Here is a 21,243-nt window from a genome sequence, read left to right as displayed (position 1 = left end):
TTTAAGAGGTTCAATGCAGCAAAACTGTTACACACGTTGTCAATAACATGAAAGCATTTTTTAAGAAATAACCTTCATTCATAAAAGAAAATCTGCTATAATATAGATAATAATTTCATTTCTAATTTGTTTAAACTTAGTATTTATATCCTTATTTTATCTCTTTGACTTCAGTTCCTGATGCTAAGATGCTTACTCAACTATTTAAAAATTAAGAGGACAGAAACTTAAAAGTTGTTGAACATAATATCAATCGCATGCAAAAAGTAAGCTTTCGTACATTAAAAAAAATAATATATTTACAAATAATTCTATAAATATTTATTCGCAACCTTTATTTCTCGAATCAAATTGTTTTTCAAGGACATTTACCTCATCTACCTGTTTAAAAAGTGCATCATCTGCTATTAATATAAACCGTTATTCTTTCCAAATAGAATTTCATGCTTCGTTTTATTTTACTCCTTCAAAATTTATATCTAAGGAATACATCGCAGATGCATTTCGTACCCTCACCAAGCAAGACGAAACAACGAACACACCCACAAATTAATTAGATCCGCCCTCCAATCTTGCCATGGCTGTCCCCAGAAACTAACCTCACTCCATCCGCCCTCACGCACGCAACCATAGATGGAGAAATTCCAAACCTCTAACGAACATACCAACCTTGGGGTTCTGCCATCCCATTTTATCGGATATCCGCATTGTCGCGGTGGTCTACTACAGCGGGATGGACAGAGACGAGGTTTCTGAAGATTATAGAACCACGAGGTCTTTTCGCTCAGAGCGTGTTACCGCCCCTCCGCTGGAATTGATCCCCTCTCACTGTGCTGAGAGGGGAGGGTGAGCTCACGACAGGTGGTCATTGTAAGATAACCAGGGGAACTGTTGAGGCCACATAGGGATCAGGACACCGGAAGAAGGGTCATCCACCTATTGCGATAATGTAGTGGCGGCAGTGTTTGCGTACAGATAAGCTCAGAAAGAGTGAGTTGTGGATGTAGAAAATTGATATGGGATTTCAATTAGATTTTAATGCATATGAGATAAATCGATAATGGAAATGAATGCACGAGGAGCTTTCTTTCCTAGATATCTTTAGAATAAAAATATATTCAATAATCCAGTTCTTTTCTGAAATAAAAGCATAGGAATCTTCCTTTTCTAGATAGCTTTGGAATAAAATATATTAATGATCCAGTTCTTTTTCATTCACTTTTATATCAAACTTGCTTACTGTTGTGCGAATTATAAAATTTACAGAAAATTTAGGGAAGGATCTGTTTAACTCTTATTTACATATATTTAATTAAAGAATATTTTTAGTAAGGGAATTTTTTGGAAGACTTCTTACAATAAAAAAGGATACCATAATAATTTTACAAATAGAATAATTTTAGTATCAAATTAATTATACATATTCCGATTCTTACTAGATAATCATGGAGGTCATGTAAAAATTATTCAACATTGCTATTCCTGAAAGAATTGATTATCCTTGATTTGCGATTATTCTTGAATTACAATTAAGAGTATCATCAAATATAATAACCAATGCTATAGATTTGAAATAAGATTATCAACAAAAAAAATGAGGAAAAGGCGAACTGTAGCAGAGTCATGAGAACTCTCATAGAGCTGTTCATCTGCATATTGTTCAATAAATATAATAACATATTAGCAAGGAATTTATGGAAACTTATTTAAAATAAAATAAAAAATTATTGCATTAAATTACGTTTTAAAATGCAATTATCAATTCCTTTTTATTCTTCATTTTCAACCTTTGGAAATTTTAGCAAACCGTTGATATTGAAAATATACATAATTTTCGGTCTTTCAAAGACAACTTCTAAACTGAAAATCATTAAGCAATTCAACTATTAAAAAATATATAATTTTGTTTAGTTGCTTAGTTCTAAATTAGTTGCGATTTCATACAATGTTATAGTATATATGGATATATTTTACTTAACAAAATTTAATAAACTTAATATCATTTTATCTTCACAGTGTCCTCTGAGACAACTAACCAACTCAAATCCCTCCCACTGACTATATCTGGTTTCTTTTTATAACTGTTTTGTAATAGAGGTAGATTATAGAACACCAAAGCGTTTTCAAGCTTCAAATTTCGATACATTCTGAAAATGATGAATGAAATATCGGTAAAATTTATTTCATTGCGAGTTTGACATATTTTGCCTTATGGGTGGCACATATGATACACCGGCATGAATATTTCCAGTAGCAATAAGCCCTTATTTGCTTCACTATAAGCTTGAAACTAATTTTCTACTTTTTAATCTATATGTAGAGGGTTTTAATTCCTTGACTTATTGTCTCTTTCCTGTGTAATGTTTAGTTAGCAGCTGACTAGGGAAAGCAAGACAAAATCTTACCAAAGGAAAGGATTATAGATTTTTATCAGTTAATGACTTGGAAAATGGAAATCGTTTTCTTGTTTCTACAACAAATTATCCACTCAAACGAATTGTTTCGAGATTACGCCCACGCACATCCTGAATGTTTACATTTAAATTTCCGAATTTTAATTTTTTTTTCAGAAAAATACTTTTAATTAATTTGCAATTAGCAGGTTAAAAAAATAAAATAATGAAGAAAAACTTTAGCCTTTAGTTTTCTTTTCAATGGTAGTATTCATTTATAGGAAAAGCATGGCTTCAAGAATACTTCTTACTTGCCATACAGGTTTACCTAAATCATTCTCTTATGGTTATTTGATTTATCACTTCAATTAAATGATTTTTTTATGTGGAAGGAGTTTGTCTCCTTACACATAAGACGAATGCATATTTCCTAGGAAATATTATGTCACCATGTAGCAAAGGTTTTTTTTTTAATGTTATTTTGTTAGATGATTTACTTTTTTTTCTTCAGCTTAATCCAATAATGACGATCCGGACGGTTTTACGCGAAAAGATACCCATTCCTTATTTTCAAATATATGTATATTTTTTTGTTATTAAAGATTTCGTTCATGCTGTTGATATAAAATTGATCAAAGCGGTATAAAAGTGAACTCTGATATTTTTAGTACTCAAATGCGATAGTATACATTTTAAAATGTTTTACCTTCAGTTTTTCTTTTTTAACACAATGTACTCTAAAAAGTGCTTTCTCTATAAAAAAATATTTTAAAGTAAACGAAAAATTCTAACAGAGAAATATAATAGTAATAATAAAAATATACAAAATGAGCGTAATAAAATAAACAGATTGAACATTGAATTCAACGAAATAAAATACCACTGAACCACCATTTATCACTTGATTATAGTTGATTATTCGAAAAAGACGAAATTAAGTAGCCATTTTTGTCAAAGATAGATACCATATTAAATATATTTAATCATTGAGAATAGAAGATGTCATAGTTAATTGCCCGAAACCCAGTTTTCAGCTTAAAAGTTATATTGCAGTCCCATTTAGCTGCTATATATCTTATAACCCGATAGAGTGTAAAGAGAATTTCACTTCAGAGCATAACATATTCAGAAAAGGATAAAATGCTCAAATATTAAAAGGAATAGCACTGTAATAAAGGATGGTAACTATTGCGTTACCTTTGCTTTTCTGAGAAATGAAAATTAGTTTAAAAAATGGATTTACAAGATTTTCTTTAAATCGGTATGGGAATTTCGGTATTCCTTAGAGGTTACTTCAATTACTCGAAGTATCACCAAAAAAATTAAATTTACAGTATATTATTTTATTTATTTTTTAGTGAAAATTGAAGACTTTATCTTAATAATATGAGAAATATCTGTTTTATTAGCATTATTGCATTTCATCATATTTTATAATTCGAATTAAATTGGAAATAAAATAGTTGTAATTGAACATCATATTAGAAAACGTTTACTAATTCTAGTCTTCGCGAGAGGAAAATTTCAATTAATTAGATTTAGAACTGTTATCTTCATTAACTAAAAATGCGTTATCTTCCTCATAAATTACAAAAAGAAAGAAAAAAAAGTCGTCTTGCTAAAAAAAAAAAAATCTTTTAAAATGCAGATTCAGATAACTCCATTATTTGTGAATAGTATATAAGTCACTATTTCACATACACGGTCAAATAAACCGACATAAGAATGAAATATATTGGTCTCATATGTCAATTTACACCAATAATATTTTTCCGAAATTTATATAAATTTTATCCAGTTAATTTAATCAAAGACATATTAAAGAAGAAGTTGCTATTATCTGTCATAATAGCCTTGAAGCATCTACTCAGCGCCTTTAATCGAAGTTTAGCTAGAATGTAGTTTATAGGAAAGCGCCTTTAATCGAAGTCTAGCTTGAATGTAGTTTATAAAAATATACTACTTTACAGCTGGATTTTCAGGAGAATCTGGTCCAAATTTGTGTTTTGTTTGAAAGAAATGTTCCAGTTACCAACTTAATCATAGCAAACAATTTATTTCTAAAACACCTATTTTTTTCAATCAGTTTCTTTTAAATTTCTCACATGTGATTAATGCTTCTAAGCCATGTCATGGATTATGTCACGGCTTATTCATGATTCATGCAAGGTGATTGTTTATTCCTCATTTTCAACGCCATGACATGGCTCATTTATGCTTCTTTGCCAAGTTATAATTTAATCCTTTAAAGGACCATTTTTTTCTAGTCATATTATGATTAAATATTTTTAGGCTTGAACTTAGAATAAGAAAAATGATTCATTTAGCTTATTAGATGAATTTAATTTGATTAATTAATCAATTTGGTTAGTTAATAATTAAGTAACAATTAAGACACATCATTTTGTAAGAGATAAAGAACTGAAGCCTCTAAGTTTCTGACTTACTAAAAAAATTTTCAGAACTTATGCCAACTTACTTAATTTCATATAAAGATTGATAAATTTGGTGCGAAGCATACTTCCCACGGCCTTAGAAAAGGTTAATATTTATTTCAAATCATGCAATTACTTAAAGTAATACGTCAGTTTAAATAATAGGCTTGTGGGGATATATGCTGCCCAGTGTAATTGCCAAAAAAGAAAGTAAGGCAACAAATCACCCATTTAAAATAATCAATAGAAGAAAGATAAGTTAAAATGCATGCATTGAATGATATAAAATTAAAAGAAAGAATACAAAAATTAAGTACATATGCAATAGAAATAAATTAAATAGCAATAAAATTGAGAAAATTTTTGAATATTTATTAAAAAAACAGAGAGGGAAAGTGCAATAACAAAAAGATGGTGAAAAAGGAAAAGTGAACAAAACTTTTCAGAACCCAATGTCTTACCTGACAATGCAGTTTTGATATCGTATTCAGAAGGCTCTCCTAAAATGTGAGAAAGTATCTGGTGAAAATTTGGAAAAATTTTGTTTCAATAATAAAAAATAAATTCAAAGTAAGAATAAAATTTCGAATTAAGTTAGTTAATATGTTTAAGAAATGTCTTCCATTACAAATAAAATATCAAAAATAATTTGTTTGGAAAATTTGATTTTGTTACAATTTTCTGCATCTTTTTACAAATTGTTGCAAATAAAGTCAACAAATCATATTTTTCAGTGTTATTCAACTATTATTTTGAAACAAAAAGGCTAGATGTTATTTATTGCTTCTATATATGCTTTCACCAAAATTTCATTCTCCATATAATTCACATATTTATTTTTGAAGAATTTGAAATTTACAAAATCATGACATATCCTAAAAGTATAATTTTTAAGTTGATCTATTAAATGTTAAATAATTTCTTATTATCTCTCTCAATAAAATTTTATAAATCTTTAATTTTATTTTCTCAGTTCCTCTTGTCATTTGGATTTAATAATTTATTTCATCTTCTGTAAATGAATTTCTAAAATTTTCTATTAAATCTAATTATAAATGTATTTTCTTTCAACATATGTGACATATTTGAACTGAATAATTGACTTTAATTACTTTTAATAGTATGATATAAGTGCTTTAAGGAAGAAAACATGTATAAAAGAAAGTAAGAGAAATATTTACAACTATTTAGGCGCAATAACATGATCTTTAGGTTTTGATATATTGCCAATGCATTTCTGGTACTGCTTAAAAATTCCATCTTATCAAATCTGGAATGTATGATTTATTTATTACTAACCGCCTTTGGCGACCAGCCGGTTCACCAATCTTAACGCTCGTTAAAATTATAATAATTAAATATTTTATGTAACTCCTATTTCAATAGCTTCTTCATCAAAATATTTTAAAGTTTTGAATTTTGATAGTCATATAATTTATTCATAATATAATAAAGGATAATAAAGAGATACATAACGTAATATGTATCTCTCTAATTTTCTGTTAACTACCGTAGCATTTCTGCTTTAAATTAAAGTGGAAATGGTTAAATTGCAATTAATATAAAAAAAAAGTTTTACTGAAACGAAGCATTTTTTTTTTTTAGTATGAGTAGTGAAAACAGAGCCACTGAGTATTTAAACTTTATGGGCATTAAAGAATATCTTTCTTAATTTATGTAATATCACAAGAAGTTTTCCGCAAAATTTCACAGATTCATCATGAAGAGATCAATTAATTAACAATTTTTAGTTTTAAATGCATGAAACTATAAGAAAATAAACAGAATCGTTTGAAATAATAGGTCGGAAACATGTTACGCCTTCAAAACCAAGTCGGTACCGTTGAAAATAGAGTTGTCAACAATCATAACACAATGCGCATGCGTGAATTTCCAACGCCAATTATGGTAAAGCAAATGCGTGAATTTCCAACGCCAATTATGGTAAAGCAAATGCGTGAATTTTCTACTCCAGTTGGGGCAACGCTATACAGATTAGAAATTTTTAAATTCCTTTATTCTGTTTCATTTTAATTCAAAAGTACTTCCGAATGAATCTGAAAGATCGATTCATTGACAATGTTTAATTTTAAATGCATAAAACACTAAGAAAATAAACAGAATCGTTTGAAATTATCGGCCGAAAATATGTTAAGTCTATCCTCGTTAGAGTGGGGGAAAAAACTGAAGCCTCACTCATTTGGCGGTGGGGAAATGAAAAGATTTTTTGGCGGGAAAGTTAATTTTTAATTAATAATTAAATTCTAATAAAAAATTCAAAAAAAGGACCTCAAGTGCACATTTTCGACCTCCAAGGAATGCATGTGCCAAATTTGGTAGCTGTAGGTCGAACGATCTGGCCTGTAGAGAGCCAACACACACACACACATTGAACTTTATATACGTATAGATAATATATAACTCAGTTTGCTGATTCAAATGACAAACTGAATTGCTAATATTAAATAATTCATAAAAAAATTATTGAAATTATCTTCATTAGATGGCCTTTCTTTCAAAGAAAGGCCATCTAATATCTGACACTTATTTTCTTATTGATAAGTTATGATGAGCTATATGCCTATACAATTCCACACACACACACACACACACACACACACACACACACACACACACACACACACACACACACACACACACACACACACACACACACACACACACACACACACACACACACACACACACACACACACACACACACACACACACACACACACACACACACACACACACACACACACACACACACACACACACACACACATATATATATATTTCAGTTGTGCTGAAAATACTGAAGAAGACAGGATAATTTCAAAAGCGTTTGTCAGTCTATACGCTATTTTTGAATTGCGTGCATAAAATAGTAAGAACTTTAGACAGCTGTGTGAAACTTGATGCTTGGACACAAATTACAAACCACTGTGAAGCATAACATATTTGTTAAACCACTGAGATACATGTCATATTGGTTAAACCACTGAAAGAACAGGAAATGGATATACAAAAATGTTTGAAGAAAATTTTTCCCGGTAAATATTGATTTAAGTCAGGCAGAAATTTTTAAAACTAAAAACTGTTCTCTAAAATCAACCATATTAATATTTTTGCTATTAGTCGGCACCATATTCTACTACAGTCGTCACCAGAGTTTTAGCAAATGCTAATAGTGCCTTGGGTATGACGTTACTTTTTCCTTCCCTTGGAATATTTTGCTTTAAGAAGCGGCATAAAAGCACTAATGTTTTGTTCCACGGCGCACGACATGGCAACACATTAGTGCATTTATTAAGACTGGCACCCAGAAAGTATTTGAGCTAGAAGTCAGACTTCCCGCCCTCGGGACTCAGGGGTCTTTACCCTCATAAGCTACTGCGCAAAAATTTGTTTTAAAATAGTCACACGACAAAAAAAAAAAAAAAAAAAAAAGTATAGTTTTCTTTGTTCGCAATTGTTAAAACACTGAGAATAGTGTCTTCTTGTAATAAAGCATACGAAATAGATATAAACAAATTTTTGAATAAAATTCTTTTGTAGTAAATATCAATTTAAGTCAACCTGAAACTTTTCAAACTAAAAACCGTGCTCTAAAATTTACCATATCCACACTTCTAGTATTAAAATTCAATGTAAAACCTTTCTCCTGCTTCCCTAAAAACAATTTTGCTTTTGTTTAATATGAAGCAAAAGCCATGAAATGTTATCTTGGATCTTTAAGTATGTTTTTAAATTCAGAAACATTCCCGCAAATAGTTCCTGCATTCCGAAAAGCCCAAAGAAACTGGGTATCAAAGTAGTCAGATGAATAAGATATTGTAATATAACGGAAGAAAACACCCAGAACGACGTGCCACTTGGATTTCCAGCCTATTCTTCTGTAGTCTATTTACGGGAGTTGGCGTAAAAATGGGAAAAAGTTACATTTCAGCGAACGCGTTCGTTTCAATCTAATACCTTATTTTTCGAAACATTTTCCAGTTTAGGCTCTTTCAAGATGAAAGGTAGGGAATTTCGTTACAGGACAGATTTCTTTTGAGAGTAGATATTAAAAATGGAGATATCACACCATCGGTATTTTTTAAGAGGAAGACCTTCAAGACTTGACAGTGGTGACAGTTCCAATAAAGAAAATATATCGTTCCAAAATAGTTATTTTAAAGGTATTGCTTCTGCCATTCCGAGTCTTTTTTATTATTATTAAATTTGGGATTATACAAGATGTTTTACTGAGTTCCTTCTTTGTGTTCATCCTGTTTCTGTCAGTTGAGATTTTGGCTTAGGGCATCGCCTTTCTTTTCCTTACATTTTTTATATTCTTATTAATTTATAAAGATTCTTTTTTGTATTCTCCTGACAAAAATATATGTATCAGGAAAAGAATTTGTATTATTAATGAATTGTGCGCTTAATTTAAACAGAATTTCCTGACTATTAATGCTTTACAAATTATTTGTTAGTTTATTCTCATTTACAAGTTGCATTTACATTATTTTAGCGCGAATTTTCTAACTTTAAACTAAAATCAAATAAAAAAGACGATGACTGGGTCGGAACTCCTATAAACTGGCACATCTTAGCGGCAGCTTTTGACACCGATGTGCTTAGCATATAAAGTATCTAAGCGAGAAAATTATTACAATAAATAATAATAATAATAATTACAATAAGAAAATAATAATATGGAGAAGAATGATGGTTTAACCACATTTTATATTTTCTTCTTAATAAATTGGCTGGCATTTTTATTTTAGTGGCAAATATGAAGTTCGTCTATTTAGCCATGCCCTGTAATCTAAAAAAAGTGGATTCAGCAGAAACGATAAATATAAAAATAGGTAATTAGCAACGACGTCTAGGCTTTCACATATTCGATTTCAAGTGAAACTATACAAAATATCAGATAATTTTGTGGACCGTGACTGTATTTACATTTTTAAACTATTTTAAATAAACAATTAGTTCTTCTTTGGGGGCGCGATTGCAAAAAACTAAAGATTCGAAAGAATCCTAAATTAAAAGGAAAGGGAAAATTTAAATGATAAAAAGTTTTTTAAAGTGCAGAAAAATTTATTGTATTCCATACGTGACTTAGTCTTTTATTAAAACTACAATATGTGAGTATAAAATGTTAGCAGTTTTTTTTTTTTTTTTTTTTTTTTTTTTTTTTTTTTTACAAAATGAAAAAATTATTTAACGGTTGAATAATTAATTTTAATAAAGAATTGTTACAAACTTACAAGTTAATTCTATATTATAATTTATTGCATTAGGTATCAAAAGGTAATAAATGAAAAGGTATATAATATGTTCATGCTATAAAAAATATCGAAATATTTCGCAGGAATATTTAAATGAGAAATTTATTAGACAAAAGAATATCCATAATTAATAACAGAGCTTTTCTTTTATTGTCTGTTCTAAGGATGTACTGCAGTGCAATTTAAATTAATACATATTATTTATTACAACTAATAATATTAAAACTAGCAGTTTGGAATATAATCCTTTTATAATACAGACATCGCTGGATACTTATCCATAAGCGCATTATCTATCAAGAATTAACACGAGTTAGCCTTTTTATCAATTAACTTCAATAAACTAGATCCCAATTACTAGATTTATAAACAAATTATTAACTAATGCACCTATGCTGAATAACATTTAAGTATACTTTGATGGAATTTAAATCCTCAAAATATAGTACGATCAAAGATAATGATGAAATGAGATTAAATGATAAATGACATCACTAATGATATATATAACCACGATTAGTTAATTTCGGAACCATTAGGTACACATATGCAATCCCAATTTTGTAAAATATATATATATATATATACTTTAAATACAGGAAGAAATATATTTTAATTTGTTTGAGTCAATAAATGTATTTGTTAAAAATTTACGATATATATAGTCTCTGGTCTTATTAATCCTATTTAGTAAAATATTTTAAACAAAAAATATTAGATTAATATTTTATACTAAACAACTAATGAAAAGTTAAAAGTCGCTATTTTTGACAAATTTTACAGATGATTTCGGGGACCCGAGAGATTTTATTTGCAAATTTAAATTATGCGCCGTTAGTGTTAATTTTTCACATTGTTTCTTAAAACACATTTTTATATGTTTTAACTATGGTTAATCAGTTATAACTCGGCCAGTTTTAACCATACAACAATGGGATTTTTTTTTCTATTGTATATTCTAGAATGTCGATAATCTTTTACTAAATATGACAGATGGAATTGGGGACTGTATAAAAAGTTAGATTTCGCAACTCTTTGAAAAATATATTTATTGACTCAAATAACATAAATATAATTTTTCCCGTTACATAAAACATCTTTACAACTGGCATTATGCAACGCTTACTAGTGGTTTAGAAATTCTTTACCGGGTCAAGTTAAGAATAAACACCTTTCATATTGATCTCATGTTACTATTAAGGTTACATTATCTCATTAAGGTTACTATTGCATAACGACTAATTATTGCCTATGTTCACTGAAATAAATTATTAATTTATAAAAACAATTTAAAAAATGATTATTCAGTGACAACTATATTAACTAGCCAATTGTATTAATAATGTTATTCTTGTATTTTGAACATAAACGTATGATAAATTTGAAACCGTGATAGATTTATACACGATTGAGGATTGTGTTATATTGCGATTGAGGATTATGTTATAATAATAAAGTTTAAACTTAAAATCAAATTATAATGTAAGAAAATGTGTAATATTATTTTTAGGATAATAATATGAACATTTTTATTGTATAACATGCAATTTATTTTTGTAATAAATAGATTTATGAAAATATTGAATCAAACCCACAAAGAAATATTAAAACATTTGCAGCATTGAAAATTTGATTTATTTACAAATTTACCATATTTCCTTAAAGAAATAAATAGATAGTATACAATGCATACACAAACCATAAGATATTTTCTCCAAGCATCCTTTTATCAAAATACAGTTTTATCTCCTAAGCACAATTACAGTCTTACCAGTACCATTCCAGGCCCATTATTAAAATCCCCAGTCGTATTTCCCCATTCTTTTACCCCGAGAATCAAATATCCACATTTCATAAACACACTATGACAAATACAACCGCTTTGTTCCCAAGATTTCAAAAGCGGTATTTCAACACTTAATCAAAAAGATATTCAAACCTTTTAGTATGCCCGCTACAAGGAGACTCTTCCCACGTACACAATAAACCATGCATAGCTAAAACTTGTAGCATACCGAACTCTTTTAAACTGCTGAGTTCGGTGCGTAAACGCCTCGGGGTCCGCATGAATAATAGAGCACCGGGGAGTCATTAGTTAAGATTAGAGATCTTCCAGAATTGCGGAAATACCTCTTAAGATACCTTCTGCGCAACGGAAGATAATACCCTTTGCTAGGATACACCAGTAACATTTTGCTCTGGTGTGCATATTTGTATGGATATGAGTACGAGTGCGTTTCCGGGACGTTGAATTTCCACTACTGGTGGGAGAAATTTCCGACAAGAAAAGGCAGGAAATTTATATTCCTCTGAGGAGAGTTTTGCCCATTATTTTTGGTGGAAGAGGGGCTTCGAAGATTGACTCACGCTGCATCAAAGCTCTTGGGTTGTGGTTGTAGATTAAATTTTATAAAAGTGAGATTCATCAAACCGCATTCTGGCTGTCTCAGGAGACAAACTCTGGAGGAAAAGACTCTTCTTTGGGACCCCTACAGAAAGGCTTAACATCTCAATCACGTATATAATATAATACATAGGACATTGTTTCTAGAAGTTTCTATTTTAGACTGTTATGTCACTTGAAATATTAGTAGAATTGTGTTTAGGGATTTAGTTCAAGGAGATTCTTGCAGAAGTGACAAATACATTCTGTAAGTGTTTGAAGTAAAATATTATTGATTGAATTACATATTTTTGTATAAAGAAGAAAATATTTTTCTCATATATATATATTTTAAATTTCATTCCACATAAGAAACTAGTTAATCATATATAATACTCAAATATTCATTTTCCGAGATGGTAAATAAGAATATTTGACGAGTATACTCGCCATGGAAAAAGTACAACATTTTGCGTTATGACGAGTTTATTCAATGGCAATTACTATATAAATACAATAATTGTTTAATTATTATATTTATAATCGATTATTTATTATATTTGCATAATATTTACGTAATTTATATATGTTTATAACAATTTAGATATGCATTTTGTGAAGAAGTCGAAACAGGTAATTGGTAAATTAAACTTATTGAGACCATTTTATTTATTTTTATTTAAATATGTTGATTATAATCAACGACATTAAAAATTTATAATATTAGAAAGATAGAGGATATTTTAACAATGATTATATATATATATATATATATATATATATATATATATATATATATATATATATATATATATATATATATATATATATATATATAATACATGGAACACTTTTTCAAGAAGTTTCTATTTGAAACTGTTATGTCACTTGAAATGTTAATTGAATTTGTCCAAGGAGATTCTTGGGGTATTTTTTTTTCTGATTATAGAAGTAACAAATAGATTCCGTAAGTTTTGAAACAAAATGTTATTAATTGAATGACACAGTTCTGTATGAAGAAAAAGATATTTTTGCCATAATTTGTTTTTAAATTTTCTTCGCTATAAGAAACTTGTGAATTCTGTTTAATACTCAGATATTCAGTTTCCGAGATGGTAAATAAAAATCACACACTGATTTTTATAGTTATTAACCATTTAACTGTTTTTGACGAGTATACTTGTCATGGAAAAAGTACAACATTTTGCGTTATGACGAGTTTACTCAATGACATTTATTATATTTACATAAAAATTGTTTAATTATTATCTTTCTTAACAATTATTTCTTATATTTATATAATATTTATGTAATTTACATATGTTTATGATACTTTAGATATGCATTTTCCGATGAGGTCGAAACAGTTAACTGGTATTTAAATTTATTCAGACCATTTTATTTATTTTTATTTAAAGATGTTGATTATAGTCAATGATATTAACAATTTATAATATTCATAAAGATAGAGAATATTTTAATAAAGATTATCGTAATTGATAATAGCAATAAAATGACGGTCGTAACAATTGCACCAAGTTTCGTAACCAGGATCTACGACTTAGATAAATTTCATGCATCTTTGGGGAGATATGTAAAAACAAATATAAAGGAAAATAATGCCATTAAATTAATTGGCCATTTAAGTAACTAGAAAAGAATATTAGATCTTAATTTTGGAAGAAAAAAATTATCCGAAATTTTTAATGAAACTAGTTTTATTTTATATATTGATCTGTTAACTAGGTTCTCTCACAACGCTACCATACCAAAAGAACCCCCTCAGTTTCCAGTTAAGACGTGTAATTATCTCAATGCAAATTAAGAGTTTGACTTCCGTCTTTAGACAACCAGTTTAAAAAAAGAAACGGAGCCCTTTACAGAGATTAAGTAGTTGAATCTTTTTATTTTCGTTGAATTTTTCATTCCACAGTCACTTCCTAAGTTGAAGCTCGTAACAACATTGGCATAATGTACTTTAAGTTACAACAAGGGATTTATATGTTTAAATAACGGCACGAGCAAAATATATTTAATATTATTTCGGAAAGCACTATGATCCCTAACATGTATAATTTTTATTTTATGACATTACATAGATAATTATTTCTTTTTGAGTAGTAAGCATGTTGTGTTCGTTATCTTAGATTAGATTAGGCCATTTTTTTTTCTTCTTTATATTAGCGTGTTGAGTGACTTGAAGGCGGTTCAGATGTCATGTTCTTTTGGTGCCCTGATCAAAACTATTAGGTCAGTAATATACAGGATTTGGTTTTGCTTCGAAAAGCGACTTACTACAATTGAATTAAATTAATTATACAAATAAAATGCCACTTTGTTTTGATTTTTTTAAAAATATTATATATTTATACTTTCTATAATTTAAAAAAGCAATATGAATTTTGAATAAATAAGAATTAATAGTTGATAATATGAATTCAGAAATTAAATAATAATTTCCACAAAAAAATTCGATATGATAATTTATTATCGAAACTGTCCGTTGCAGAAAGCGATTTTGTAGATTTAGAATTCCAGCTAAAAATATCAAACTGATTAGTTTTTTTTTATGATTTAATACATTAAAACATTGTCTTATTACCTATTTGAATGAAAAACGAAGCGATAACTCCTCAATAGCCCCAAAAATAAAATCAATAACCACAAAATTACGTATCATCTTCCCAAATATTACTTAAAATAAATGATAAATTCAAAACTAAGAAGACAAAACCAAGAAGACTATAGACATTTTAGTCCTGAATACAAATGAATTAATTAAACTGCAAATCTTTATTCTGATAAAGCGATTTTTCCTGTATGGGGAAATTTCCTTTATTATGACGTAACAGTTAGAGCCTGAAAATATCTTATTTCATTCGTTTACAATTACAGGAAGGAAAAAAACAAAAAGGCAGAGAAAGCCTGTCTAATGGTTTTCATTACTTTCGTAAAATAACTGAATTAATTACGTATATTATAGTTTAATTAAAGTTTTCCTTCGAAATATTGTTTTAAATACATTGCAACTAAAGTATATATTTAACTGAATAGTTTATAAATAATTTAAAGAGTGTTTTTGCAGACAAATCTAAAAGTGCTTTAAAAGTCAATAACAATGCTTAAGAGAGCGGCATTTTATTAATTTAAAGGAAAAAAAATATTAATTTTTTGCTGTAAAAATGAAAATAAGTGAAAATTTTCTAAGAAATTTTGAACTCTAATAAAAGTTATTTTGATTTTTAAAAGCATAAAATTCTATCACTTTTTATTTTTCGCTTCTCTATCCCATTATGAAATTAAATAAATTAGGAATTTTATTTTAATTAACTTGAGAAAAAAAAACTCACACTCACATGAAGAACTATATTTCATACTTTTTTATTTAATTTCTATCATCTTTCGTCCATATAAAAATTTTTCACATATTTAATTGAAAAAATAATTTCAACTCCTCTAACTCTCTTTATTTTAATACTTGAAAATTGAATAGTGAAATAGGAAAAATACTTTAAAAAAATGTCTATTTGAAGATTAAGCATATATTATAGTTGAATAAAAGGCAATAAGACAATCAAAAAGCAATTATGTTTTAAGTGACATTATTTTTAGATGCATCCGAAAATGAAAGCTAAACTAGGTAGTATATTAAAAACTAATTAATAAATGTTTATAGCTCGACATTTACTTAATTTTTGCAAGCATTGTTTAGCCATTTTTTTTTTCCCAATGTCCTTAATTGGGAGCTTTAAAAATAATAGCATCTAATTTATCTTGCTGATAAAAATATTATGCCGTGTAGTATTAACTAAAAATATTTTTCATACTCTTAATTGAATGCTTTAAAGATTTAATTGACGTAAAAATAATTATATTTTTATTGTGCAGATTATTTTTAAGCTTCAAATTTCAGTAACAAACTAATTGTAAAATCACTTTTTGCTTAGCATTCTATTAGAGTAAAACTATTATTAAAACGTTCAAATAAATGATATAAAGTAATTTATACACTTTAATATAAATCTACATGAAATAATCACCGAAAATAATTATTATCCACTACTTGCTAATTATATAAATATATATATTTATAAAGAAATCTGTAGATTTTAAAAATTTATTTATTACTGATCTTTTCTCCATTTCTTTCCTTTCTTTTTCCCTGAATTAATTATGCTGTTAAATAAACAGAAATATATAATAACATTACGAATAATCTAATCAAATCGCAATTATAAAAAATTGAATTAAAATCAACTTAATCTGATATGAAAGCAGAATATAATATATTTATAGAAGTATACATTCTTAATTACGTTTCTTAGAAACTAAACAGAAAAATAAATGTGTTCAGATTTATTTTTAATAGTAATAAATGATTTTTTTTTAATATAATGCTTTGATCTTAGAGAAAAATGTATTATTAAAGGAAGTCGATTTTTTATTTTCATCAAAGTAGTTGAATTAATAACAGTTCCTGAATAATTTGGGTATATCAAATTAATGCATATAGAAATGATTGCGTGAAATTTCTTTTTGATTTATAAATTAAAATAATTTTAAACGTGATATGTAATTTATATTAAATGCCATATGTATAGCTGGAAGTAACACAACTTTCTCTTAATGTTGATATGACTCCTTAAAAAATTGCTTTCCAAAGGCGATTTCTTATTAATGAGGCATTATTTAATTATTAATATATTAACTGAATAAAGTAAGGAATAATTTTTTTTAAATTTTCTGAATTTCAGTTAACAGTTATTATCTGTAAATGAACCATTTCCATTTTGATTATTTCCTTATTTGTCTATAAGATCTTTAATAAATTATTTTTTGCTTACTCTTAATTATTCTGATTTCTCCTTAATTAAAGCTTTTAAATTAATAATTATCATTTTTATTATTTCCTTATTTCGGTATCATATCTTTAATAAATCATTTTTTTTTCCGGAACTGCTCTTATTTCTCTATTTTGCAAAATGATTTTGAATTCAAATCAACTGTATTCGAACTGATTTTCTCATTGTGAAAAGTAAAGCAATAAAAGAAAGTAAGTGCTTTGATTTAATTAAAAATGCTCATTAAATAATTATAAACCCAGTTTCCAGAGTTCTTTTTTTTCTCCTGATGACTCTTAAAATCCTGATTAAAATGATAATGGATTCATAATCAAATTAACGATAAAGAAGATTTATATTTTATTTTTATGAATTAATGTAAAAACTGTAACCGTATGTTATAGAGAGTTTTAAAAGAAAAAAATAAATAAAGGGAATTATTTGAATATGAATTGCAATGTTTATTCAAAACAATGAAAAGACAGAGAACAAAATGAATAATAACTTCTTTTATTAATGTACCTAAATTTATTTTCAGATATTTTTTTTTAACGAAAAAGTTTTTTTTTTCTTTAAATAAATTCTAATGCTTCAAAGGCACCAACGTCAAAAGTGTAATATGCTATGTTCTGGGAAACTTAATACTTCATACTTAAAATTGAAATTTAAAATTGAAATATATTCTGTACTCTTTTATCTTTTCTTCTTTAATTTTTTGAACTGTAAAAACGGAGAAGCAATTGGCATTATACAATAAAAAGAATATTTTTTATTTAAGTATAATTCAATAGATCAAAACTAAGGGCAATAATAATAAGTAAAAAAACATATATATATATTTTTTTTTGTAAAAGAGAATTTATTAGTAATAAATGACATTCATTTCCATTGCATATACGTAATATAAGATTAATTTCTAATCATTTCAATCGCAATTTTTTAATAATCCAGTAAATAACTTTTGAATATCCGAGATCGAGACAAACTGCTGATTCGTGCTGCCATCTGTCAGCAATAAGAGGAACGAATCTACTATTTCTGACGAAGACTACAGAAGGTTGCAACTTCGCAATTTCTTAAAAACTCATGAAAGAAAAATGCTAAAAATGCCATTATAAATATAATTTTGTGTATAATCTAATGTCCAATACTTCATCAAAAATTCGTCAAATTAAAAAATAAAAAATATTTTTTTTAAGATGACAAACCAAATTGTCGAAATTCAGTGACAGAAAGATTAAATAGAATTCTATATTTGAAACAACCAGCTAAATTTGGAATTCGTATTACATTACATAAGTTAAAGCATTCTATTTATTTCCTTTAACTTTTTCAATTTTTTTTAAAATTAAAACAAAGTAAAATAAAAAAAATTGAAAATGCGGATGAATGAACTCATAAAAAAATTAATACGTTTATTCTATATATTGTTCCGAATTATCTTTGAACTTTAATTTATAACTGTGTGATATATACGTTTGAAAAAGACAAGACAAATAAAAATCTGTTCTAGAATTACAATAAAAATAAAATATTGTGTAATTTCTGTATCATCTATTCTTCGTAAGTATGTAGTTGTTGTATTGTCGAAAATTTTTAGACAATTTAAAATTTTGAACAGGCAAATTTCAAAAATTTTGACATTTTTTTTTTGAAAAAAAAAAGAAAGAAAGAAAGAAAACCACTTTTTATCCAAACTTCTAAATTAATTTCTGATCGTAAAATGACTTTTTTTAAAATTCAATTAATATTACTAATAATAATATATAATTAATTTTGTTTGACAGCATGGGAAAAAAAAAGAAATATAATTCCAGTAATTATTATTTTTTTTTACTTTTAACTTTGCTATCGTTTCTAATGCTTCATAAAATGAAGTCTCCTAAAAGAATGTTATTCAAAAATATATATCCAACAGAAGTGAGATTATTTTATTCATATTGCGATTCATCCTTCAAATAAAAGCAATAAATACTAAAGAAGGAATTAAATCTAGTAGAATAATGTCAAAGCAAATAGATTTTTTTCTCTGTTATGAATCTCAAAAAGTGTTTTCCAATTATCTGAAAGAATATTTGTAATTACAAAGCATAAAATTCTTCTCAATCAAAGCAAGTTATACTACATAAATGTCCTAAATTAGGGAAATATTTCAATATATCTAATAATTTATATCCCATTCTTGTGTAATTACCTCCAACCAAACTTGCTTTCTTTTCACTATTCAATAATAATCTTCACTCAACGAATCACATTGTATAAAATGCTAATATACCTGACAATTCATATTCCGTTCGGTAATTGAAACCGAAATAGAGAATCATAAAAACCAAAAATAACCATCACGATTTACCATAACCACAAAAATATGAAATGAAAAATCCTCTCACCGCATCCACTTGCATTCGCTTTGATCATTTATTCAAAACCACAATGCAGGCTTAAAATTTCATCAAAAGATGTTTCCGCATTTAATATTCCTTTAGCCTTTGTAATGATAAAATGCAACAGAGTTCACCCTTCCATTTACATCTGGCTGCATTCATATTGATAACACCCCGCGAATTATTTATGTTAGTTTGCCTCCTCATATTCACTTTTGTTTGCGTTGTTTCGCTTTCCCCGTGCAAAGCTATGCGGGGAAAACAATTCCCTTCCGCAAAGCGAATTGGGAAATCTCATTGTTTGGATGTTTTGTTTGCTGTTTTTTCAGCGCAGCTACATTCTTTGCCGTAAAACCGGATAATTATTCGCGTGCTTGGATATCCTGTTTTGAGCTTATTATGCTTTTTTTCAAGCTCTCTTTCTCGAGTTAAAATCGAAATAAATCCCCTTTTTGCTGTTTTCGACTCATAAAGAATTAATTAGAAAGGGTCGAGTTTTCAATTTTTGTTGCATCTTCCTTTATGGGAAAAATTAGCTTGCCGAATGTTTCTTTTTTGCTCCATTTGAATCTTTAATTTTCGACGCTAATTTGTTTTAGAAGATATCGCTGATAATTGAAAACTCAGGATTACAAGAAAATCTGGCTTTGAAAGATGCATTATTTTAAGAGTTATAATATTTCTGCTTTTTTGTAAAGACTTGCATATTTATTTAATACAAAATGTGAAACAGAATCATTTCTAACAAACTATTTAATTGGATTGATATTTTTTTAAAGATAGGTGTTAATTGAAAATAAAAAAAAGGATTTACAATCGATAAAGTAATGAATTTAAATGTATAAATTAAAAATAATTTTTAATTTCATTTTTATTTTAGATTAAAAATAAATTACGTAATGAACCAAAGGAGGAAATATCCGTCCGGTTACTTATATTCAAGGTTGGTTGGTTTGGTGGTGTTTATTGGGGCAAAGGCAATATATGGCCATACTTCGCCGTAGATGTTATTAAAATGGATGAAGCCTCAAACAATAGTCTTTGAGAGAGTGAAAATCCGATCAAACTAGAAAAATGATAGTATTACAAAAAACTAAACGAAAAAAACAAACAAACCCGGTAGCTTTTAGAAATCTAAAAAGATTTGGATGGAGTTGTTGCCCCACCAGACCTCGCATATTTAAAACTGAAGAATTAAAGCAGTGTGTGAGATGGTAATTAAAAACATGACATTCATTAAAACATGTGAAATACTTAAATTAACATAGCATGTTGAGCAGGTTGAACAACGTTCTTCAAATAAAAGGGGAATACTTATAAAACATGAATGGTCAATGCGAAATATTTTCAACTTGATGTCGAGAGTACGGACTCTAATACCATTTAAATATGTTTTTGCATATTTTAATACTCAATATACCTATAGTAATTTTAACTCATATCCTTCTGGCAGCACGAATGCTGCAATGGCTGTTATATGTGCTGTACTTATTGATATCTACCCTTCAAGTAGCCAAAACGTGGT

General features: G+C 27.6%; 1 protein-coding gene across 3 annotated transcripts in view; it reads right to left on the bottom strand.

Annotated features, from left to right (window-relative positions):
- LOC129981225 (neural cell adhesion molecule 2-like) overlaps window positions 1–21,243 on the bottom strand; it is a 1,216,049-nt gene that overhangs the window by 456,272 nt on the left and 738,534 nt on the right. For 2 of the 3 annotated variants that reach the window (XM_056091976.1, XM_056091978.1), the window contains exon 3: window positions 5,290–5,328. The exons of the other annotated variant lie outside the window; for it this stretch is intronic. In XM_056091976.1, coding sequence (XP_055947951.1) covers window positions 5,290–5,328 — 39 coding nt within the window. The remainder of the gene's footprint in view (window positions 1–5,289; window positions 5,329–21,243) is intronic. 3 annotated transcript variants of the gene reach the window in all.

Source organism: Argiope bruennichi, chromosome 8 (genome assembly GCF_947563725.1).
Source record: "Argiope bruennichi chromosome 8, qqArgBrue1.1, whole genome shotgun sequence".
Classification (NCBI taxonomy): Eukaryota; Metazoa; Arthropoda; class Arachnida; order Araneae; family Araneidae; genus Argiope; species Argiope bruennichi.
Note: the sequence above shows the minus strand (reverse complement) of the source record. Positions and strands in the feature narration are given on the sequence as shown.